This window comes from Plutella xylostella, chromosome 4 (genome assembly GCF_932276165.1).
Source record: "Plutella xylostella chromosome 4, ilPluXylo3.1, whole genome shotgun sequence".
In the NCBI taxonomy this organism is placed as follows: domain Eukaryota; kingdom Metazoa; phylum Arthropoda; class Insecta; order Lepidoptera; family Plutellidae; genus Plutella; species Plutella xylostella.
In genome coordinates, this window is record NC_063984.1 from 1,634,201 (window position 1) to 1,660,408 (window position 26,208).

A 26,208-nucleotide genomic window follows, 5' to 3' on the forward strand; every position below is an offset into this window, starting at 1 on the left:
AGGCGTGTTTATTTATTTTGGAACGTAAACGTTTTTTTTTTGGGGTTTCGATTTTGGAGTTGATTTAATTAATTTGGTTTTAATTATTTTTTTTGGTGCAATGTATTAGCGTACAATTATTTTTTTTGGTGATGATTTAAATTGTACCCTAAAATTAAGTACTCAGTAGTTATGTCTGGTACATTGATCTGCGGTGGGGAAGTAGCAATATCAGGTAAAACTAGAGAAATAAAACCAATGAGTAAGTTTGAGGTATGTTATATTTATCGAGTTTGTATGTAGGTAATAACTACAATAAAGTACAGAAACGATCATGAGCTATTACAATGTTTTGTGTTACGCTAATCACATTTTTTCATATGTATCATCATTTTTGTATACTTTAGACAACGCCGCGACACTGGTTCAATACGTGACGTCTTTGGGTCTGATTGAACGATTGAACCAACTTGAAATTTGGTTTTGCTTTTAAAAATTAGTATAAGTATGGGTAATTTACTACAGGTTAGAAAAATAGTACATTGTTACCCTAAGGAGGAACCCGATTATTTAGTCCCCTCCTCGGGTTTGCCGTTTGAGCATAGCAGGGACGATGAAATAGCCCAAGGAATTAAATACAGGGTTCATCCGATGTAGAAAAACCTATGCTTTTAATTACGAATACGATGAAAGTGCATATTGAGCCTTAAGCGAGGTTTAGACTCCCAATATAAATTGCAGTAAGTACTCATGAGTTTTGTCTTGCCACACCACACTTATTTACGCACCGATAGAAGTCACTATTTTATTGCTAGCCTGAACCTCGTTTTATTAGGTATATAAGAGCTGTTAAATTACAGGTGAAGTGTCCTGAGAAAAACTAAATTACAAATCATAGATCCTTGAATGAGTCTCCTACAGTAAAAAGCTTAGCGACTCATAAACATACCACATATAAATAAAATAAACCTATTTTATACAATTTACATTAAAACTTTAGTTTAAGAAGACCATTCTTTTACTGAAGAAGACATCATCTAGGTATTATAAAAGTAGTTACTAATACTTTACTTTAGTACTGTAGTATTTTTAAAAACAAAACCAAAATTGATAATAATTTTGTCGTTCGTTAGTTCATTAGACCCTAAATATATCTTAGTCTTTAATTTCTCCATATTTACATGAAATAGGGATATACCTTCATAAGAAATATAGGCTTACTAATAAGTAGATTACAGGTATTTCAAAACAAAAATAACAAATTGTTACAGTTTTATAAAAGGGTAACAAGAAAATGTAGTAAGTACCTAAGTAAGTGATATGTTCATAGAAATAATGGATAGAAGGATAAATGGTTAAAAGGCAACAAAACCTCATAAGGCAAAAAATACGTAGGTACTTATATTTTTCCGGAAAGAAAAAATATAGTAATATTCCGTTTATTGACCACAACTACACTCTCACATGCTTTATTTGTGTTAACTATGTACCTATACCTATGATAAAGTTATGATAAAGAACAGAAAAATTCGATTTTCCAATGAATGAAAAGCCTTCACAGGTTGTTTGTTGAGATAACAGTTTCAAAATACGAACTGACAATGAAACCGTCCTTCTACCCATTATACTCTACGAACATGATTGAATCAGTAATTACAAACTTCTGAAATGTTTCCAGTGAATTATGAAAATGTTTGGTGCGGTTGCTCCTACGAGAGTGTATAAGTGGGTGACAGTGACAGTAGACCACGTATCAATCGTATAGGATAGGTACCTCAGTCGTATGACAAAATAATATACAATATCTTAAACCCGAAACAATCTCACGATAAGATTAAGAAGGACAAGATCGTATTAAATTTTATAAATATCTTCAATATAGTATAAATGTATTTACAACCGTTATTCCTAATAATATTCTTTATCATATTGGTGTCTTATCTTTTACGCACACGTATCAATCAAAATCCAAATAAATACATACAAGGTAATATTAAAAAGACTGCACATGGAATGGTTTTTTACAAAATAAAATATAATTCCGCCGCACTGGTAGAAATAATACAAATCACATTTTTCGTAAAGTTAATCATACACATCGCGGGCCGCGGCCGCGTCGTGCCGGCGTCGTGTCGTGTCGTGTCGTATCGTGCCGCGCCGGCCCGCGATCACTTACCGCGACTAGTCTGTACATTGTACGAGCTCCTCGCATGAAAGTCTAACTTTCAGCGTCTCCCCGAAATCTTATTGAAAAATAGATCACTACTTAAATTTATAATTTACAAATAAGGTACTCTTTTAAATCGAATACGATGCAGGATAGTCCCCGCGAGCGTGCGCCGACACTTCGCGCTAGAGCACTACGTCCATGTCCGCACGAAACTTAATGGAATGAAGATTTATTGCTAGAATTTCAAGATCACAAACGATAGAGATAGTTCAGTTCACGCACACTCAACAGTTGAAGGTGTTGGCGTGCGAGCACGAGCGCGGGCAGTCGTCGCGCCGCGCGTAGCTCTCCGGGATCACGCAGTACTCGGGCTCGGCGTAGCCCCCGCCCCCCGCGCCGCCCCCACCGCCCCCGCGCCCCCCGCGCCCCCCCGCGTACCCGTTCTCCTGCTTGCGCGAGTAGCGCGGGTCCAGGTTGCGCTGGAAGTTGTCCGGGTGGCACACGAGCCCGTTGGCGCGGTTCTTCTTCTTGTCGGGCAGCGACCGCAGCGAGCCGTTGTTGAGGTGGTGCGCCGGCGCGCCGTTGTTGAGCGTCGGCGGCCGAGTGTCGCCGCCGATGTACGTGAACCCGCTGGCGGGCAGCGTGCCCCCCGCCGCGCCCCCCGCGCCGCCCCCCCGCGCCCGCCGCGAGCCCTGCCCGCCGCCGGACATGAAGAACACGCTCGGGGAGGCGTAAAGCTCTAGCTACAGCTCCGTGACGGGCACGGGCCGGAGCGGCGGCGGCGCGGGGTACTGCGCGGGGTGGATGCCGCGTACGATGCAGTCCTCCTCCGTGGAGATGGGCTTGTGGTACTCGAGGTCCTTGCCCATGGAGCGCTTGTTCCACTTGTAGTCCTTGAGCTTCTCCTGCATGTTCTTGCGGTAGCGGTAGAGGATGAGCACGAGCGTGGCGACGGCGGCGCCGCTGGCCGCCACCACCACGCAGATGATGGTCTGCTGGCGCGAGTCGTGCAGCACGCAGCCCAGCTCGTCGGCCGACAGCGCGCGCAGGGGCCGGTCCCGCAGCGGCTCGGGCGCGGCGCACGTCACGGCCGTGAGGTTGCCGCGCGCCGCCAGCAGCTCGCGCAGCCACAGCACCGCGCAGTCGCAGAACAGCGGGTTGTCGCTCAGGTCCAGCTGCTTCAGCTCTTTCCCCACGAATATGGCCTCGGTCAGAGTCGTGATAGCGTTATCTCTCAGAGTCACGTGCTTGAGCTTGGGCAGCCCGATCAGCGAGCCATCCTCGATCACAGACAACTTTTTGTTGTTGGCGAGCACGAGTGTCTCCAAGTTGATATTGTCCTCGAACACGCCCTTCTCGATCCGCTCAAGCTGCGTCGCGCCCGAAATGTCCAGCAGCTTCAAGTTTTTGAGCCCCTTGAAGGAGTGGCTTTCGAGCGCCAAGAAGTCATTCTGACCTATATAAAGTTCCTCTAATCTCGTAAGGCCGGCTAACTGCTGAGTGGGCACAACGCTCAATCTGTTTCCGAAGAGGTTGAGGCTCCTCAGTCCGGGAAGACCACGGAAGGCATTGTCGCTGATGTTGAAGAGGCCGGCCCCGTTCAGGTCGAGCACGGCGAGGCGGTTGAGGCCGGCGAAGGCGTCGTCGGGGAGGTGCGAGAAGGCGTTGAGGCCCACGTGCAGCTCGGCCAGGCTGCCCAGCAGGCTGAAGGCCGGCGTGGGCACGGCGCTCAGCAGGTTGTCGTCCAGGTACAGGATGCGCAGCGCCGCCAGCCCGGCGAAGGCGCGCGGCTCCAGGCGCGAGATGCGGTTCTGGCCCAGGTTGAGCTCCTCCAGCCGCGGCAGCGTCGTGAACACGCCGTCGTTCAGCTCCTCGAGGAAGTTCCGCTTCAGGTTGAGCACCGTGAGCGAGTTGAGGCCCTGGAACGTGGAGTTGGCGACGGACGACAGCTTGTTGTGGTTGAGGTGCAGCTCCTGCAGCTTGCGCTGGTTGTCGAAGCTGCGGCTGGGGATGTTGACGAGGTGGTTCTGGGAGAGGTCGAGGTGCTGCAGCTCCGCGTAGAACTGCATGGAGCTGTCGATGGTCTTGATCTTGTTGTTGCGGATGATGAGGCGCTGGATGGAGGGGTTGAGCGCGATGGGCAGCACGTCCAGGCGGCTCTCCTCGCAGACCACGACCAGCGTGTCGTCGTTGCAGCTGCAGCCGCCGGGGCAGTTGGCCAGCGCCGCCGCGCCGCTGCGCCACGCCAGCAGCTCGATCGACAGCAGCACCACCTGGAATATACAAATAAAATACGTTTAGAAAAGCTTTTAACCCCACTTTGGTAACGAGTAAATGCAACCCATAAGCTTCTTGATATCTAAGATCTCTCTACCTTTAACCGAGGCAATACTGTAAAACTTGGATAGCTCTGAATAGGAGTTTTTGTTCGATGCAAGATGCGGGGCAGATTCCATTCGCGAACTATTTGAAAAGAGTCCGCCCAACTTTTAGCTACTTTACGTTTGGATGTTTTAACCGTGAGATCAATTCGTTCCTGAACACACACGACTGCTCAATTCGGCGCTGAAAAGGCAGCAAATAAATTGATATCGGTAGATGCTCGTATTATGCAAATGAAATCTGGCTGCGAAGTGTAAGACAAGCGGTAAGGAAGAAGGGAGATTGATATTGGAGAGAGAATTTTGCGCAGTTTTAATTTATTAAAATGTGCTCGGCGAGGCGCGCTCGGCTTCAAAGGCTAGCACTTTTATTATGTTTCCTCTTTGCAACAATTAGCAGGCAGAAGGAATGGAACTACGAGATTCGTCTCAGGAATTAAATGGATTTAACTCTGTTACACTGAAACAGAAGTGCTGACTACAGAATCAACAGTCCCGCTGCTGTCTGAGAGCCAATTATATTAATCCCAACTTTCTTTTAGTATGCAATGTTTCGTTCTCTGATTGAATTTTGTCTTATTCTGCAACTTAAAATGGTTCTTCTAATAAGTTGAAGCGCATTTATTCAATGTTTCCTTTCTGACGCTATGGGTATGGAAAGATCGTCGGGAACCGTACTGCCAGCGCTGACGGCGGCCCGATACATCCGGCGGCGCACATTGCAATGGCCGGTCCAATAGTCCCATTTATACAGGTCTGATCGGCGCCAAATCAAAATTCGATAGGGGGCTATTCGCAAACACGGCAGATGACTCGGCCCGTGTTATTGCTCGTTTTGCATCGGGGCGGCCCGAAATTTCCGTTAAAATCCAATAAACCGGCCAGTTTTCGACATGTGAACGAACAATTTTGAACGTATTTATGAACGTTGGCCGGTAATTCCTTAGCGCTATGAGAATAGAGCGTTATGGCGCCGAATGTTTTGTTGTTGTTCCGGTTCATTGGTCAATCTTGCTTTTCATATTATAAGCTGATGCCTTCATAAATCATAAAACGTGATAGTCCAGTTTCCCTGCACAAAATACTGAAATGCATACGAAAATTTGAGCTATTATTAAATGCGGTACATTAACTCTGCCAATACGGCGAACGTAAACCGCACTACAGTACAGACAACATAGAGCGGTAGTTCTACACAAGCACTTTTAGAATACTAATAAAATTTAACATCTTGAAATAAGCGCGATAACGTCGCCGTTCATAAAATTAATTCTTCAGGGCAGCCAAGTTGTTGTAGCTTAAGCTACTCAAAGTGTTCATAGCTTCTTATTAACAATAAAGTTACCTAATTCGCCTAACTCATACCAGTCACAAAAATCAGGCAAGCTTGTAACTTTACGGCCAAAACAAAGAATGCCCGATGCAATTTAAACTACATGCAACATCGACCATCGAGCGGTCATGTGAGGAATAAAGTGACGAAATAAAACTGCAAAGTGGAGGGAAATCGCTCATTTGTCGATTTGACGGCTGCAACTGCCACGGACCGCAACTTTGTAGCGTTTTTACGAGCGGAGCGTGAGGAATGCGGAACGGCGCAGCTAAAGTTGCGGATTGTATGTCAATAGTACAATGTAGTGGCTACGAACAAAGTGGTTTGCAAAGCGTGCCTTTTAGATGCTTTTAGATTTTGTCCGCTAGAGCTGTTGTTGGTTGGAATGGTTCTGGAAATATTACAAACGAATGAATAATAAAACAAGACTATTTTGTACCTATGAGTAACAACAAGTTTTGTGGTACCTGTTGGAAAAGACTTTAAAAAGGTGTCCAGCAGTGGATGATTTTCGCTTGATGGTGAAGGTTACGAGTATGTTACGGAAATTGTTGGGAATTGTTTGCATAATAACAATAACAGACAACAGCTATTCAGACTTAATTTTTTTAAGTATCTTGTATCTTTTTGCAACATACATGTCCATTTTTCAACTCTTTACATTTAAAAGAAACTTATTTGTGTGTTGTTTTTATTGTGTATGGAATAAATGTAAGCAGGTATTTTCTTTCTTTCTCAAAAGAAAAGCTAACAACATGGGTGATATTTCACATGCCGAGAATGGACAATGGACTTGGGAAAACCGGAAGGGCCGCCAGAAAAAGTACGACCCCAAGTATTTAACATGACAGACGAAACGAATGGAAATTGGCAAAAACCCGGGGTCGGCGGCGGCGGGGGGCGGGGGGCGGGGGGCTATGCTAATCACATAATTGTGAACACTACGTCCGACCGGCCCTTTGCGGATGGAAACTCTTAAATATTCACTGTAAGTATAAAAAGTAGTAATAAAAATGGTTGAGTAGGAGAAGGGTAGATCTCTGTAGGTAATAGGTAAATGCAAACCTAGGTAGGTATATATTTTCGTAGCTTTGCGTTGTAATACTGACACAAACATTGTAGCTTGTAGTAATATCTTTAGACTTCTTCACCTATTGTCGCCATCTTTTGATTAAATTTGAATAAACATTGCATATAAAGGTTATTATGTAACATATAAATATGATATCTTCCACGAAACCGATATAGGACGGAGTTGGAGATGCCACTCTACTTTTAAGTATACCTAATATTAGAATATTTTTAACCCTATCATTACAGCAATCTCGAGAAATGAACAGAATCGTTTAAAGAATCAACAGATAAGTAATTAATGGAGGGAAGTAATTAATAAAGGTAAGGACGGGAAGATCCCCGAGTGGAGTAACCAGTGTTGACACCCTTTATTCAAATTATCACGCAAATTCCAGGGGACCTTATTAAAAATGCGGCGAGCGACGGCGGCGGAGAAGATACGAAAAACTCGACTGCCGAAGCTGAATTATAATCAAAGTAGATTAAATCTTCGTAGGTATGTTTAAAATGCAGACTCATTCCAAAATGACTGCAAAAGTTTTTAATTTGGTTAAAACGTTGTCGGTGCTCGTTGAAGCTCCTCTGTTGCAAGATGGCTGTGTTGCCAGGTGAAAATATTAACCAAACTACCACGTGTAGCGGCAGCCAATGCAGCTGTTGGTTCTTGCATGGAATATGCACAAGCTCAAAAAGCATTATTAATATGCACGCCCTAAATACCAGGAATGGATCGATGCACTTCCACGGAAGTGGCTTAGGATAATATTATTATCATGTATGTATGAAAATTTGATTTTGGAACGCCGACATGTGTTCGATGTTGTAGCAATCGTCTCGGATGCGGTAATGGCGGCGGTGGCACGTGGGAGCGGAAGCGCGGGCGACGCACATGCACCGCGGGATAAATTGAGCGGACCCCGGAATATGGACGCAAACAATCATCGAATTTACGCACAATTAGAGATGCGCCGAGAGCGCGAATTTGTGTTTGCTTTAGCGATAATCCTTATTGCACCTGACCAGTCCGTATTGGTCTCTCGCGAAGTCCCACCGCGCCTGCACCTAAGTCAAGGACGGTGTCAGCGTTGGCTGGCAGAGCGATGCAGCGCTCCGAATATGAGCTTAATTTGTCGCTCAAACAACAGTAGTGGTAATGAGTTCGTCGAATTACTCGGTGTGGGAATCGAAACGCATTTGACCGATCAATGCTCGATGCGTTTAATCGAGAATTCCAACACTGTTAATTGTTATTCGCGCGTTTTGTCCCAAAGTCTCGTATAATTTAATATGCGCTGGAATACAGATTTAATTTAATCGTGTTGGTGCGACAAATTACACGGAAAGTACATAATTTTCGGCGATTTCGCGCGCAGCTCCGCCGTAATCAAGATTTACATCGCGATTTACGGCTGATGCAGCGAGATATTGTGGCTCGCCGGTATATCACGGGGCTCGCCTAGTTCCGCTACAAAGCACACTAAGTCGTTCGATTAAAACTAAGCTGCTTTTTCGCATTTGAATTAAACTGAATGGAGGTCAGTGAACTTACCATGAACATACTGCAGGTGAAGAAAGAAGCGACGCAGCGCCCGCGCCGCAGCCACGCCAACTGCGGACAAGACACAAACACATGATAAATATTACGACTCACGACCGATTACCGACTGCACCCAGTCATTCCAATCAGGAAAATTGTAGCGTTTGACTTGTCAATACTGGCCATAATTCTTGTCTTGTGGACATAGTTATAAAGGACACTAAGTATTGGGTGGATGTATGAGGAATAAACACAGTGGGGCACCTTCCATGTGCAAGCGTTTCAGGCAAGGAAGGAAATATAAACAGTCTGCTGTCCCTGTAATGGCGGCCGGTGCGAGCCGCCGCACATGTCGTCGCATTAGCCGCCATTACGCTATTGGTTCAAGTAATCGCTTTTCATCGGAACTATTAAAGCGCGCATTATGCCGGGAAAGTTAAGAAATTAGAGTACGCGAGTGCGTATTAGTCCTCTTTGAACTCGGACTTTCACCGGACTATTAATTTGATCGCAATTTAATCCAGCCTGCGCTCGGAAAGGGTAAATTGCAGCCAGAAAAACGCTTCCGACCACTTTGACGCAGCTGATGATAGCTCAGGCTAATTTGCCGCAATATGAACTGAGGCTAAATTGCCGCTCCATAAATCTGTTATTCGTCTGGTTCCTACAGGCGACGGCTCAAGACGAGTGCAGCGAAATGTGTGAAGTCATTCATTACACGCAGGACGCGGAAGTCGTTTAAATACTTTGTACGTACATAATTCCACGGAATGGCGCTCTAAAACTAGCAACAATGTGTGAAGGAATACCTATCTCGTCCTCGCACCACGCTCAAGGTAGGCGGCGGCGACGGCGGCAGTGTGTTCGTCGTACATTACAGTTTCAGCTGCGTGGCTATCCGGCGCTGTGTGCACAGCAGCGGCATTATACAGCACTTCCAGCAGATCGCTCTAATTTATGTCCGACGGCGACGGACTCGGCGGTCGTTCGGAGACCATTGTAAAGCGTTGTTTCAAACTTGGAACTTTTAGTTGGCATCGGTTTGTTGGTTTGTTTGCGGCAACGCGCGCCGGTCATTACGACAGTGAGCGCGCGAAATTTCCGCTTTAAAGTAATTTGCTACGTCACTAGGGCCCCGAATTAAACGAACGTATTTGCAAATGCAAAACAAAACGGCTGAGCTATAATGACTCGGCTAGTTGCGAAGAAATATATTCATTACGCTCGTTTCGCTTAACAACAGTGCTAGGGTATTGTAAGGGTAGTGTCATTGTTTCCGAGGAGAAAAGAAGTTTCTTTTGCAAACAAAGGCCGAAAGGGGGACGATGGAGCGCTTTTTACAGGCGATTTTAAGAGTAACGTAGCTATTTGTGATGTCCTTTCTTAGACATTCCCTATCGGTGGCGGATAAATACGGTCCAGGAGGGAGTCCCGAGGGGCTCCGGCCACGCGAGGGTCCGAGGAGGGGACGAGTCACTTCTCGACTTGAACTCGTTTTTTCAAGTATTTGGTAAACATCTGCCGGCGGGTCGGCCACGTAGCGACGACTCCTCGCCTGAACAATTCAACATTGACCTCTGAATACGAGAAAGGGTCCGCTCGTTCCCCGCATGTTGGAGCATGTCTGTCCCATTCAGTATTGACGCACGGAGACTATTCGCACAAGGTTGCAAGTGACACGCGAAATCAATTTCGGAATTGTTATCTCGAGAGATCCCAAATAAATATTTGCCGCTACTAAAATATGAATGAAAATATTATTCGTCTCCGAGTTTCTTCCATTTATATCGTCGGGCTGGGTTTATTTTTATTGCTTCCAATACGTAGGAGGCGGGAATATAATGAACACTGTGACAGCAGCAAACAAGCATACCTCCAGTGAACGTAAGACGTTTACTGCGGCGCGGATCCCGCAATCCCGAAAATGAGCGTCCTCCCCCTACGATCCCGGCTCGAAGGTGATCCCTAATTTTCAGATACATCTCCGGGAATAAATAGGGGATTAGGGGCGCGCCGCGGGCGTAAATATACCGCGTCACGCGAGCGCCCCAAGATAAGCAGCCGGCGAGATTGCCTGCGCCTGCTGGGCGGGCGGCGGGGCGGGCGGCGGCACTAAACCGGTTTTTCTCACCGTAGTTTAAGTTCACATTGCTCTAGTTGTGCTCTGTGACGCGATGAAATGCAATTTCGGCGGAAGCGCTGCGGGCTAACTGCTTTCGGATGCGGGTTTGCACCGCGTGTTTTATTGCACTCAAGATTTTATTAAGCATTTAATTTCTCGTGTGCTGCCGCTTGTTTATTCCGGTGCAAGTGTTCTTAATTTGCATGTTTAAGTAACAATGTAAAAAGTGTTAAGATGTTGCGGAAACTAGCGCAGTTTTAACGGCGGGTTAATGGGGCCGCGGGCGCGGAGTGGCTAACGGGCGGAGGTTGTTTTAGCCCCCGCGGCGAGAGGCGTACTACGGAGCTACAATATATTTCTATGAGTTACACGCTTTCTGTTCAGAACAAAAGGCTTTTAACAGCGAGTAGTTGTGTGGAGTTGTGCGTGCTGATTAGGAAACGGTACCTTCTTTGTTTTCGTTCTGAAACACGCGGGAGCGTCGCAGCCTTGCGTAGTTCAGCAACATTATGCTCGCGAGATAATGGGGTTATGTTGTAACTTGTAACTTGTACATTATGTTGCTCGCTGAAGTTGCTTACGGCTCACGTATGAGCACGTAAAGACTGGGAATTCCGCCTCATTAGGTACCTACCCAAATGGGACGATCTAATTAGATATTTACATGGCATCTTATACATACACATGGTATACATAATACCCTCAGTAAGTAGATGTAGTAAGAAGTGAAGGTGATTCGGTGAGTAGGGTTGAACAGCGCCCTCTGAACCGGTGACCCTTCTTGGAACTAAATTGTTCGTGAAACGCCCGACGGCTTTATACTGGCTACCGGAAAATTGTTACGATAGGTATTGTTTATTCCGGTGTTTTCCCTTCTGTTGTTTTGTAAATATATGTACCATATCTGCACGAAATACTCGGCGAGGTGAACTTTATACAATGCAGAATTGTAACACATAAGGAATTTCATAGTGAGTGCTAATTTTCAATGAGTGTTTATCATAATCAAATAAGATACTCATTCCATTGATTCCATTCTCATTACTCACACGCCCATTTCATATACAGCTTGTAGGGTTGTCAAGTCATATTATGAAAATAAATAAATAACTTAGGTATTGCCCGTGCTTTCTAAAAGTGTGAATGGGCTACGATTCTGACTATTCTAAGGACGTTATACGGCGAAAACGTTGTAAGAGTGCAGCTCAAATCAATCGTCAAAACCAATTATGCCAACTAACTTACTACCTCTAACTTGTTAAATGTCGCAAACCTGCCAGTCACATGCACACGCAACACACGCTATTTTCGCCTTTACTACTTTGCATTTAGCTGGGGGAGAGAACCAACTTCGCGTGGACCTAAGTTTGGTATTTCATTTTGAAATAGTTGAGGGTCCGAGAGTGCTTGAATAAGACACAGAGTTCAACCAGTCCTGCGCTTCCGAAGTATCGAGAGGTCAACTTATTCGTTTGGCATTCGAATTTTGAATCTTTTTGAATAAAGAACGGTAAATTGTGTCGGCAATTCGGGTGTGAGGTTCCCAGAAACCGCCATCCATTCTTCGCTTTCATAAATTAGATTTAGTGAGCGGAAGTGTAATGTAATGTAAAAGCCAGTTACTCCTGGTGTCTTGATTGACGCTTGTGTTAAGTCTTAACGGTGAAGTGAGGAGAAATTCTGAATATTTTACTCATTTCATTGAATAAGTTTCGCAGAATTGATACAAAATCTGTAGGGCCGCGCGAGTGGCTCTGGAAAAATAAGTTTAGAGATCCTTTGATCAATTCAACGATCCTGGGCTGAAGAGTGAGGTTCTACAGGAAATAATTATCCCCCTTGTGCCATCACCTTTGTCCAAGTGTAAGTTTAAAGACACTTCAAAGGCTGGAGTAAGAATGTGGCAGCCCTTGGGTCCCTGAGACCGCGGGGGACGCTAAGAGATTGTTACAGAGCCCTTTTGACCCGTCGCTTGTTAAAATCAAGGCTCTGTTTTGTTTCCTCTTTGGGTTTGTGGATACGCGTGAGGATTAAGCCGCTTTCAGTGTTCCGCTGAAAGACGTAGGTAGGTAAATTAATTAAAATGCCACTCCGACTTACAAGACACAACTGCTGAAGCTTGTGCCTATAGGTAGGTATCGATCACACTTAATAAATAAGGTCTGCATTTGCTCGATTTGAAAGCTTTTTCACTTGAAACTTGATTGCTACATGTGTCTACATAAAAATATATTTTATTACAGATATTTAGGCTCATACTCATACCTAAACAATATTACATATTTGGTAGAATTATTATACATAAGTATCATTGTCGGTACTCCTATCCGATAATATATAGGTAATATACGAAAACCTGTACCTAGAAGTTGGGTCCTATTTGTCGCAAAGGCGTTCTACCTTCAGGTACTTTATTAATGTGCCAGTTGGTGGAACGACGCACGTTAATAAAGAACCCTTGGACCTCTGTTCGGCTAATCTGAAAGGAATTCTGTGTATGAAAAAACCTTTTTTCGTTTTTTGTAGTTTCGATAACATGTTTTTATTCGCACGCACGCGATCCTTTCTGTTGTGAAGAAATATTTTTTTCATAGTACGGAAAGTAGAAAAATAAACCTAACTTAAAAATTGTGGTTAGAATATTTAGGTACTGCAACATCTATAAGCTATACCATAGACTAATACACTTATTAGTCTATGGCTATACCTAAGTAAATATAATGGATACTTAGGATATAATATAAATTATAAGAATGCAGATTACGTAGATATACTACGTAATGTTTAAAAAAAACTTACTGTAAGAAAAAACAGATGCACGACAAAAATATTTGCAAAATTAAAATGCATGTAGTGCAACAAACAATTGAATTTTATGGATAACCCGTTTCAACCCGTTGCCAAACAGTCACAGAATTTGGGGCAGAGAGGTATGTATGCCTACCCGTACCGTTAGAAGAAAACGACCCCAAGTATTTTATACAAATTATGTAGATATTAGAGGAAATTTAACTATGTAATCTTAAACGTGATAAGGATGTTCTCTATAAAAATCCTAAAGTACTTAAAATATAACATACCTCCTTAAGTTATTATCAAAATACGTACCTACTTATGTAAAATGACGGACACTATAAAAAAAAAAAAAAAAAAACACGCACTCACGCCTTGTACTAATGTACTCCCTTGCGGGGTAGGCAGAGGTGCATTGCTGCACCCACTTTTCGCCAGAGTGTTATGTTAGTCCCAATGTAATAGGGGGCGGGCCTATTGCCATTTTACGGGCACATCCAAGACCCGAGAACAAATATCTGTGTTTAAACAAATATCTGCCCCAGCCGGGAATCGAACCCGGGACCATCGGCTCAGTAGTCAGGTCACTAACCACTACGCCATTCGGTCGTCAAATAACACACTATAATATTAGGAATATTAGGATTGACCGTTATAAACGGTTTTTTTTTTCATAAAAATATTTTTATACAGCATGTTTTTGCTGACTCTACATGAAAACAGGGTTAACTGAAAGTAATGCGCGTAGCTCTGATACAAACTATGGCTGCCGATACTCAACACACTTCTGATATATCAATCTAACGAATGATACACGTATAAGTATATTATGAGTGCCTACGTATGGTTTAGGGGGGTTTGCGGCAACCATATCTATTTTTATTACTTTCTTAGGCCCGGGTCTCCTATTTACGCCGTAGGTCTCGTCCAGCGTCACGCCGTAGGCCGCGTCACGATGCTCACTATAGAAATGTACTGATGCGGTCTCCCTCACACGCCGACGTTGGCGCTTAGACGCCGTAGGTAGGCCATAGGACGTTGATCAAAACGTTTACGTCAAAGTCGGACGCCGCATATAGCATAAAATAGGAGACCCAGGCCTTACTGTCAACGATATTTTAATAAAAACTCGATGGAGTATAAGTGCTAAAGATACGTACATCTTGACAAATAATACTCTACTTCTGCCATTGAGCTCTTATTTTGAATTACTTCGGTTAGAAGATTTGTGACGTTATTCATTGGTAACTTAACTCACTGGTTAACTTATAACTTACTATATTGTACTTTTATTGTATTTACATATGGGTTTATTTTGTGATTATAATTTTAATGTAACAAATGGTGACCTGAAATAAATGATTATTTATTTATTTATAACGCGTATTTAAGACAGTAAACAAAATGAGGACAGTTTTTTGTTCTGTTTTTGTATGTGACACACCAACTAGTTCATATATATTTAATCTAAGCTTGCTGTACTGCCGAACCGTGACTGAAATATGCAAATATGTAGATAATCTCCAGTTCTATAAGATATCCTGGTCCACATTCAGTTCTTAACACAGTGTTGTAGCTATCACTGAGAGAGGGTAAAGCCAGCCACTGACGAAAGCTACAAAGAGATATTAACCTAATGGATTTATTATTCATAAGTGAAGTGAAGTGTTATCGATAGAAAAGCTGCCAAACCATATGAATATAAATGGAACCTAAAGGTAAGCGTCCACCTATCGGTAAGTATCGTAAGTATCGGACCAAACGGATTTTCATAAAAGTACCTATGGAGGAATGGCGTCGGCAATAGGTACAGATGTAGTGGACGCACTTGTGTGAATTTATATACAAAGAATAATGAGTGCCATGCCTCCGTTGAGTACGATGTCGAAACGTGGACGCTTACCTTAAATCCACTGAAAAATATTCAGTAGTTTCATGCAGAAAATCAAATGTCAAAAAGCTTCACCCATTCCTCACATCACAACTGTTGGTGTACGTTTTTTATTATTGTTTAGGTTTTATTTTTAAAAGTGCTGGCCACTGGGAAATCAGTTGCGAGAATATAATCTGAACTTTTATAGCCCGAGTTGTGGAAGATTGTTAATTTTGGAGAATAGCTCACTTTCACGAAAGGAGTACGGGGTGAAGTTATTTATAACCTCATTTTAAGGCTCCGTAGGATAAAAATGGTTATTCTGCTTACCGTTCTTTGCGGTAGGAAGGTATTTTATGTTGGGTTGTTGTTGCGTGGTGAAGGGAGTAGCCTGACCGAATAGATGATCAGTACATTTGCTTACACAAAAATTTACAGTTACATGTACCAACCCCTGATTATCCTATGTAATGTCGTACCCACATACCATTATAAAGAAATTAAGAATATTCATACTTTCATAGAAAAATAAATACTAAGCTATAATATATTGTCAGAAGAGATGGTAAAGGTATTATTTTGTATTAAATAATTATGATTTAACTTTTTTTTATATATACATACGATGAATAAAAACTTTTGACTTTGAATCGTATCGGGACATATAAATTTTCTAGCTTTTTATTTCCGATTCCTCTGAGCTTCCGTAGAAAGTAGGTACCTACATGAAGTAACATTGCGCCAAATAACGTTTCTATTTTCCTAATGTATGTGTGTGAGAATTTAGAAATCACCTCTCTCTTTATTTTCCCTGTGAGGAAAGGAGACGGGTGTCGCTAAAGGGAAATATTAATGTAGCTTTTCCTGATTTATTTCTCAAGTAATTCGGGATGAACTTACGCTTACTGCTTACTTTTGTTTTCTTTGTTCTTTTTCTTATGTTCTTAAAGTAATTGGTTGTTTTGCGTATGTAAGTGCATAAGTGTACGTTGTTATTTTGTAATTGTGTGTGACATGACAAAATAACAGCACATACCTTTTGCATGGCTAAACCGATTTTAATGAAGCTAGTGAGGGAAACAAAGGGTCTACGCAGATACATACGCACGTCAAACTTTTATCTCGTGTTTATGCAACGAAAAAAATTGGAATTCTAGACAAAAAATACAAAAATATTAAGTACGACCGAGTATTTCATTCCGACGTAAATAAACTACTTATGCTAATCAAATTTGCCTCCATCTCGAGCCTGCGATATCAGGCCTTTAATTTAGCCAAAAATAAATATGTATGCGGCGGGAATTAGCATTTTATCTCTTAAGCGAGTTAATAATTCATGCATTTGATAGTACATGCTCATGTCGGGAGTGCAGGCTGCATTCATTACGTGTCGCTGCGAGTCGCGAGCGCACGTGCCTGGTGGCTACCACACTGCGGCCTGGACCAGCCGAGCCACGAGCAAGCACGTCTTTATGAAGCACAGAAGTAGCGAACTGCGGTTAGAACACAGCAGCTTAGAAAACCAGGTTGTACTTATACGAGGGCCGGATCACCTGTGATATGATAATAATTTAGCTGGAATTTCTCTCCGAAGGAACTCGCTTGTTGGCGTAGCGTAGGTACCTTAGTGGACTTTGTTCCAAGCATTTTTGTTTGCTTGGTAGAAATACCTTCATATCAAAATTTATTAAAGACCTATTACTAAACTTTCTCGCCACAGTGGTGAAAAAAAGTTATCTAATTTACGCGCCGGAGGCTTTCCCTGGAACAATATAAAAAGGGGTTGGTTTTTTTTCTCTAAAACATCTCGTTACCGGGGATCAAGTGAGCCGAACCGGGGCAAGTTTTAACGAGGCCCTGTCAGCCATCTTTGACACTTGCCAAACTCGCATAACCGGCAATTCATCAAAATAGCTAGCAAGTTTATTTGCACGCGTTTAATCCACTTTCGAGGAGTCACGGGTGAAAGTGTTCAGGGCGGGGAGTCGGTGTGGCGCGAACGCTGCGACCTTTAAGGTCACGACTAAATACTCATTACAAACTCAAGCCGCCATGTATAAAAAAATAATGCCTTTTTTCTTAAAATCCTCTGATATGCAACCTACTTTTTATAGTGCCCTATAAAAGCAGTTCTTCTAAAATCTAGGTGCTCTTTTATTTTGTTGTTACCTCGATTTTTATGAATGCCTTTTTTTTAAAGACGGTTTACAGTGTTTGTCAATTTAAAATGAGAATCACAAATATTAATTGCTAATTGAATCTGCACGCATTTTCTGAGTGCCGCGTAGATTAAGTTGGCTCTCTTAATGGTCGCTTCTTGTCTATGGCTATGGCACCTGCTAACTGTAATAGTGGTATTGAACTTGCGAGAGCGGAAACTGAACGCAGTTCGCACGATTCGGAACGTGTCGTCGGAAGAAAAGCGTTCTGCTTCTGCTAATGAGTCGGTCAATTAACGGACCTCTTTTAACAAGCGACAGAGCGCCGACCAAACGTTGCATTCCTATTTTGAATTTTCATTAAACATGTAAAGTTGCCAGTTAGTAATGGACAAAATAAAACCGGTAAATTGCAAGGCTAGGAGTTCAACTTTTATAACCTTCAAAGCCAAGTTTAAAATTCTATTTAATGTTTGAAGTTGTTACTAAAAAATAGGGGAAAATAAAAGTTTCGGCGTCATGAAGCTTAATGACTTGAAAGCGGGTTCTGAACTCACATCTGGAAAAGTTTTCTCAAACGAATTTATTTACTTAACGTTACACGTTTCGGTGGGCCCCTAACAATATGAGTGGGGGGAGGGGGGCTTCTGTATACTTACAAATAACTTAGTTTTACAAGTGTTTAGAAGGTGAAACGAAGCAGCAATGATAAATAAGTACATAGGTATAAGGATAATTTTAGATAACGTCAGTATTATATTCGCATTGAACCATAACCTAGGCATGACCTACCTATTAAAGTCACCTTATGTAGGTAATCTATTGGGATATAAGAACAAGTGTATATCCGTTGAGTCAGTTAGTAACCAAGCAATTTTTTTATCTCAGCCTAAGTACCAATGTTGTGTAATTTAATTACAAATGGCTTCAGGCAGCGTTTACCCAGTATAAGTAAATGCGTTGGGCTTCTGCCCAGACGGGGGGCTCTTAATAGCTGGCTTTTCTAGCAATTAGACACAATTAAGGTGCTCACGATAATGCCTTTGGGATTCAGACGGGATCCAAATTGAGGCCTAAAATACCTGGATGCTTCGCCGGCGGGGAATCGCTTTAATTTTGTCTGTCAACGGTTAAAGTTTATTTTGCGCGGTCAAATAAAAACCTTTTATTGTTTCAGTAGGCGAAAAAATATTTAAAAAAATTTAGGTAGTTATGAAAATGCTATGGAAATAATGTAGAAATGAAATGAAATCATAATAACTTTTAACAATTATATCAAGTGAATACACAAGTGCGTACTACTACCTAACTAGCACTTTATCCATCAGTTATGGAATCGTTTAGAAATGAGAAATAATAAATGCCCCGGCACATCGACTGGCCGGGCCGTTGCACTTTCCCGATAGTCACCATTCCCCATCCACTATGGTCGGCGGACTATAATTTTGCGGCCAATGAGGTAATTGTGTCGGTCGATAGAAGGGTCAGTTCGGTGAAAGTTAGAAGTGGATTATTTAGCCATAACCCAGGGGTATTAGCTGCAGCTTCAGTCTATATAATCCTGTTTAGCTCAAAGTTCATATACCAATGGAAACTTTGACGTCTATGATATAAATGATATAAATACAATGTAAACAATACATTTACCACCATAGCAATAAGCTTCTGCATCTCCACTACTAGGTACACTTGCTTAACCGAGTTGACCTGTTTTGTTAAAAAAACACCAGCCATTTTAGCCCATAAACTGAATTAGGTAACAAAAAAATAAACCAACCAACTATTAACACGTTCGTTAAAGCATCATCAATTCAACACATCGGACCAACACTTTTAGTATTACAAGCACCGCATGCGTCTGAGCGGGTGGTCCATTCCGTATCGATAGCGGGTACATCACTAGCGATAGTGAGGCGCGTTACTTGTCGATGTTATCTGTGCTTTATCGCGTTTAATTACAATAGCTGGTCCACGGCGGCGCACAATCGGGATGGAGATGATAAGGGTAGGCCTTAGCGTTGTCGGATAGATAAATGATCTTCAGGTTTTCCTCGCGTGTCGTACGAAGGAGGTGGGATATCAATAATGGTAAGTGATCGCTCGATACCGCCAGACTTATGATACCGGTAGTCAACGGCTGATGATAAATGTTGATTAAAGTGAATCGAAATGCTTAGATAAGATAGTGTTCATGTTTTTCATAAAATAAAAGTAGAAAAAGTAAGGTGAAAGTAACCTTTAGACGACGATGTTAAATGACCCCAAAGTTTTCTAATGGCAAGCCAGTTTTCATGAATCACTGCTAACAATACCCTCTCTCTCCGATTTCAGTCAGTTCATAATTTTTGCTCTACATAACTTAATTTCGGTGGCGGTTTCACACCCAACAGCAAGTCTAAGACTCTACATTTTGATCCTCAGCTCTGTACATAGCCGATCAATAACCCTCCAGTGCACAGCACAGTGCACAAGACAAATGGCCGGCTGACCCGCCAGTGAATGCCGCATTATCTCAGACTTCTTGCGACCAATCTCTGCCTCTTAGGTCTATTCCGCACTCCTTATTAAATGTGTTTTATTTTGCAAACATTTTGTGATGAAATAAAGTTGTGTTACCAGTAGTGTTTGTGATATTGGAATGTGTTTTTCAGTAAAATTAAAAGCCTTGAAAACTTACAAATGATTAAATTTTCTAATCATGTGAAAAATCTCAGTTTTTTGTGCGAAAATTACCGCTATGTATCTTGAACATCAAATACAATATGGCTAACCTTTATTATTAAAAATAATATTTTTACAAAATTTCTAGCAGTAGCTGAAAGCAGCAACTAGCGTCTAGGAAACTACCATCTTAGGAGTAAACCTAATCTACATAGTCCCATAACGATAACGTATATAACGGCTGTGATTTATGCAGGTGCACATTGCAATCACGGCCTATTGTGCCGACCGCCGAGCAAGGGTTGAGTCGTCCGGTGTTAGCGAACCACTTTTCTTTTTCTGAAATGGCTCACCACACAACAGCCAGTCTTAGCTTTAGAATTTAGCACTGGTTGGTGAGACAAAAAAAGTTCCTAATACCGATTAGGAACCGATTGAGATTTAAAAATGGAATAAAGGATTAGGGTGGCTTGTAAAAGTATAAAATTATACAACTAAATCCAACAATTGTTAATTCAATGAACATTTCAAGCACATTCGCACACATGGCTTGGCACATAGTCCTATAATGCTAGATAAGTGAGCAATAATGAATTGTAATGGACGAAGAGATTAATAGCTGAGGGATGTGGCTTTGCGCCTAAACGACTGGGACCTAGACCATTCATCAACAACCAGATAAAATCTAGGCCAACCTAGAAATTCCTTCCCATCCATAATTTACACAATTCTAAGCTTTATAATCTGATGTATACGAACGACAATTTGATTGGCGTCGTAAAAGTGTTTTATTGAGTGGAAATAGAGTTTTATGTTTATGGCTCGATATTAAAGATTTCTTCAATCAAATAAGGAATCTTTACTCACAGTAGATTTACCATATCATGGCTTTTCTTTAGAAATCAAGAATAGTCCTTATATAAGTACTACCCTTCTCTCATAATATTGTGAAAAAACATAATTAAATAAATAATTATCGTTCAATAATTATCAACTTCCAGACAACAGCATAACCTATGGGATATAGCTATAGACACGATCTACGCACGCACAATGCAGCAATTCACCAGAACATTAACCAACGGATTTCCAGCCAATGTGACCATAGAGCATGCGCCGCGTGCGTGCCGTGTGCTCCGTGGCCGCGTGGCCGCCGTGGGCCGTGTGTGTTGCATCTCTTGCATTCCGGGCGTGCTAAGACGCACGGCATTCGATGGTCGGCCAAACAGTTTTGTTGGGCGTATCGAAAGCCACCACGAATTGCAAGCGTGTACGTGTAACGTAACGTAAACCAAATGTTTAATTTATGATTTGATATTGAAGTCATTTTATATTTAGATTAGAAGAGTCATCATATTATTTTCCATTAGCAATAAAAATTTGGAAGGTCGTTATTCGGTAGCTTATTAATTTCCGCCGGCAGTCAGAAGCTCAAGGTCTTCTATGGACGCTGGAGCGGAGCGCCCGCACTTTTTGCCCCCTACGATCAATTTGGACAGGGATTATTGGATCCGTATCTCGCCCAGTGATCGATCAACTGGAATAAGTACATTAAGCAGTAGTTAGACGTCCTCCGCGGCTGAAGGCTGATCGATGACTGGCCAGAGCCGCGAGCACAGGATTCGAAAACTCCGTTAACGTTGCGTATTGTCAACTGTCACTGTCAAATGTAAGGTGAACTATACGAGTAGATCCGAATGGAATTTTAACATTAGCGATACAACTTCGTTCGAATCTCTACGTCAAATTTTGATCGTGATCGTAAAATTTCAAATTTCTATGGGCAAAATACTTTCGAATCTATACGCGTTCGTTCGATACTAAGTCTCTCCTGTGATGTATGAAGGTGATTTCCTGATCGGATTTTTTAAGTTCCAAAAGTGACTACATTGGCGCTGTTCTTTTTCCATATGTTTGTGTAGTACCGTAGGACTTGCCACGTTGGCCTGTGATAGGCCTACAGAAATGCCGCGAAACGCTCCATTCATCAAACTTTTTTTGGTGACTCCCCGGCAACGGAAACCGGTATGCAGCCTGCCAATTTAGGAAAATTACCCTCCCAATTACCACTTATGGAAATCGAAATACGGGTAATATCGTTTGAGTAAAAATTGCGAATAAAATTTTACGGGCCTCATTGCATAAAGCGCAATATGAAAATTGTATAATGAAATGAACCGGTATTAAAAAATTTATTCGGTTGATTAAATAAATAGTAACAGTGCCTACATAGGTTTTTATTGTTGCAACCGGAGGCATTTTCGAACTGGGCTTGTTTTCTTTTAATGAGTATATTATTTTTTGATAAAGTTTCAGATCAGAATTAAGCATAATATGCAGGATGAAATTTCATCAGAGAAAAGCTGATTATAGTTTCATTATAATGGAAGTTGCTCATTAAAATGTACCCGACATTGACACATTCACTGATAAAATTTCACCCTGTATAAACAAATGAAGATCCCGGCGGGGTGGTCTGTCAATCGTCGGTACGTTCCGTTGAGCCACGAATGCGGGTGTGTAAATAACTCAATGTAGACGTTAATTGCCGAGACTCCTTGGATGAGCCGACGAGGCTGCTCCGTGTAAAGAAACGCAAAGTTTGATAGGTCCCTACTGTTGAATTTATTATGTACCCAATATAGAAAAAAACGTTATCCGACTGCATGTTTCCTGGGGAATGTTTCACCTGTACATTTCTTATAATAATACATAGAGGTAATTGACTGATTAATCCACATTTTAAGCATCGATTTCGAATCGAATGTATCGAATTCAAGAATGTATAAAATCTATTTTATTTACATATTATTATCAGCTGATGTTTATATCGAGATGCATCCCGTGTTCTATGCTAATTACATTACGACAACACGACTCAATGCCCGCAATAGCCGACTTGCTGCACTAAAACCGATAAAAACCACTCGAAACCGCTTAGAATTGAAAATCAACAAGGCAAAAACAAATGAAACGCGGCGACATCGCATTTGTATGGAAATGGTAAACCAGCTCGTTTTATCAGAAAATACACGACAATTACCGAAAACAGGCAACCATCCGTCCACCTGTTTATCAATCTTCGTCAGACTAATTTAAAATTTATTTTGAAAACCAGGTTTATTTTCGCAAATAAAATAAAATATTCATCAGTGTGAACACTGGCTGTGTGCATTTTTAATCAGTTGGCAATTTTATGGACATGGATGGGCTGCTTCATTTCATCATCATCATAGGTAATGGGGCTGCTGGATATAGGGCTCTATCAAGGAAACCATGATAACTCCATCATTGGCATTCCTCGTTAAACCACAATCGGCTACTTGGTGAAGTCCTAATTACAAAGCGTTTACTCGTACCAACGATTGCAACGATTATCTGTTCTTCGTCCCAACACCGCTTCAGCTGGGGTTACTTATGTACCACTAATTAACAATAATAATTACAGTCCTACAGTGGACTGAACCCGTACGTTATTAAAACGAAAAAAGAAAACATTGTACGTTGCGCTATTAAAACTCTTTCAATTTCGAATTAAGAACGAAATTTAAAAAACTCCGCTGCAATTTCAAGCAAACGCGGACTGGCCGGTAACATAAAATGTTATTAAAAATAAAATACCTACGAGAAGGTACGAGTACATTCACAGAGAAATAACCATTATAGTACGGTAATTTCAGAACTGAATGGTGCTAACTAGGTATTAGAGTAACGGTTAGTTCTGAAATGTAATATAAACTGGATTCGTGAGGGCTTCAGCCTTTTAATTGATATAACCGGAGGGACAAGCAGGATAATCCTCCGGGATTAAGCCGACAAAATGTGAGGATACTTGAAGGAACTCCGTTTAAACGGCCACTTCTCGGAAAAAGAACTACGCTCTCAGAATAAGTGTAGTGAATTTCGATGAAGACTTTAATTAAAAATAAAACAAATAACAGTGACCTAGTCTTGCACGAGAATTATGAAAGTTATCACGTGCAAGTTTAAATTAAAGTAGAGGCAAGATATCTTGTTCACGAGGTGCATTAATTATGCTGTCTCTCAGAGTCGCTGTTGCTTTAGGCAGTGTGCTAGTCATTTATCATTTTGAGCTGCATTTTTAATCTTTGCCATTTGTTAGACTTTTCTTTCTTATCGGTGGATGGCAGGCGCTGTCTTTGGTTTCACTAAATTACCTTAATTGTTTATTTTGTATTAAATATACTAACAAGCCGCAATATGAAGACGCAATTGCGATATTATTACCATCATGTAGAGTGAATATTTGACTTTTAATTAATCTTTTATAGAAGATTAATGAGCAAGTATAATTTAATCTAGGTTCCAGCCGGAAGCGGAAATTGAAGGCAGTATGTTGACGCGGGATATTTCATCAGTGAATTTAATTCAACAGAGCTTCGGCAATACTTATTCGGTGCCTCCAATTCCCTGGGAGCCTAATAAAGCGATTTTATCGATGTAAGGAAATTTCCTTTACGATATAGAATTTTTATTTTGGCGCGATAAAGTATCTGGGGCACTGTGACTTTACGAATATTGGAGTGTTGCCATGCTGTAGCCGCCTCTAACGGAACGTGATAGAGTCGTAGTTAATACAGCGTTGATCTAAACCTTCGTTTACGTAAAGCGAGAGTGTGGCTGCGGGTTTATAGTCGTTCGGAAATACGCGAGAGTTTGCTTGTTCGTCGCTGGCTGGGCCGCGCCGCTGTGAATTTCAGAACCGTTGTAAAAACGTTAATAGCGTCTTAAATTTAGCTGTATTTATTATGCTTATATATATAGCATTATAAATACAGTTACGCACGCTAAGCAAACGAGTAAGTTCATGGCAAATTTTCTCTAAAAGCCTTAATCAATTTGAAATTGTAGTAGATCTGCGGGTAGTCCAATCATAAGATTTTCACCTCAATATTCAGAAGCGGCGCTCAGTCTTTCTTTTTAAAGTCGGTCGGTAGGGTTGCCAGCTCAGTAATAAAGTAATTTATCCTGTGCCGATAACTGCGGATGATCCACGCAGCCACTCAGCGCCGAGAATGGAGAATAAACGAGAAGCAAAGAGATTGAGCCGAACTGTTGACAGCAAGTAGACTCTACCTAGGCTATGGCTGTCTTAAAGTTTGTTTTTAATAATACCAGAATCTTACGGTTCTTCCATGCAAAGCGAGCTCACGGGAAACGGCTAGTACAGTAGTTTAGTATAGTGCAAATATTACTTGAAATAATGGGATATACTAACTTACGGCAAAAGTCTCCTGTTGTAGCCAATACAGGTAGAAGGTAAATTAAGAAAATGCTGAAATCATTTTGTTAATTATTTTTTTGTTTACCTCTTCTGCTAGCGTTAACTGAGTTTAATGAAACGTACCTGAAAATAATAATACAATTTTATTAATAAAATGATCCATAAGATATACAGAATTTTAAAATAATACAAAATTAATATATGGCTACGAAAGAATCCGAGGACTAATAATGATCAATATCGTCTTTGTATTATGGAATAACTTTTACATTTCAAACCAACACTTATTAACCATACGCAATATACACAGGTACCTACGTATATTTGAACAATATACAACATCAACGAAATAATTAGTTTTATTAATAGTTTAATTTCAGCAAAACAATGGCAGCCGTGGAGCTGTTGAAAACAAGGCCGTAGGTCCAGCTCGGATATGCAACAAGATAGGGATCGCCATTTGACTCACAGGCAATGCAGTGCTGTCGTGATATTTGCATAATTATGCGATAAATTTGTTCCATTTTAATTAAATTCCATAACTCGGGGCGATATCTGCGCTCAACGCTGTACAGTGGCCTAAATTGTTGAGATGCACTGGTTTTGGGATTCCAAATACGAATTTTGAAGTGTGGCGGCCGTTGGAATTTTAACGGTTTCTTTTGCCTATAATTTGTTACTTTGTTTAGAAGACTAACAAATGATAAACTTGTTACATACATTTAAATAGAAAAATTAACAATACGTTGACTTAAAGAAGTGAATATCGGACTACTTCAAATAAAAAAAAATACTTTTTATCTAACTGGTAGTTTTCATGTTTTTGTAATAATACCGCAAAAAGTCAAACATATTAATATGAACATTTCATAAAATACAAA

At 41.4% G+C, this 26,208-nt stretch overlaps 1 protein-coding gene across 2 annotated transcripts in view; it reads right to left on the bottom strand.

Annotated features, from left to right (window-relative positions):
- Nucleotides 1-242: 242 nt before the first annotated feature.
- LOC119694535 (reticulon-4 receptor-like) overlaps nt 243-26,208 on the bottom strand; it is a 147,286-nt gene continuing 121,320 nt past the window's right edge. The window contains exons 5-7 of one of the 2 annotated variants that reach the window (XM_048630225.1): nt 8,487-8,546; nt 2,965-4,422; nt 243-2,892 (exon numbers count right to left, since the gene is read on the bottom strand). In XM_048630225.1, coding sequence (XP_048486182.1) covers nt 2,434-2,892; nt 2,965-4,422; nt 8,487-8,546 — 1,977 coding nt within the window. In that variant the 3' untranslated portion in view covers nt 243-2,433. Of the gene's footprint in view, nt 4,423-8,486; nt 8,547-26,208 lie in introns of both variants that reach the window. The other variant, XM_048630223.1, reaches the window with a different exon arrangement.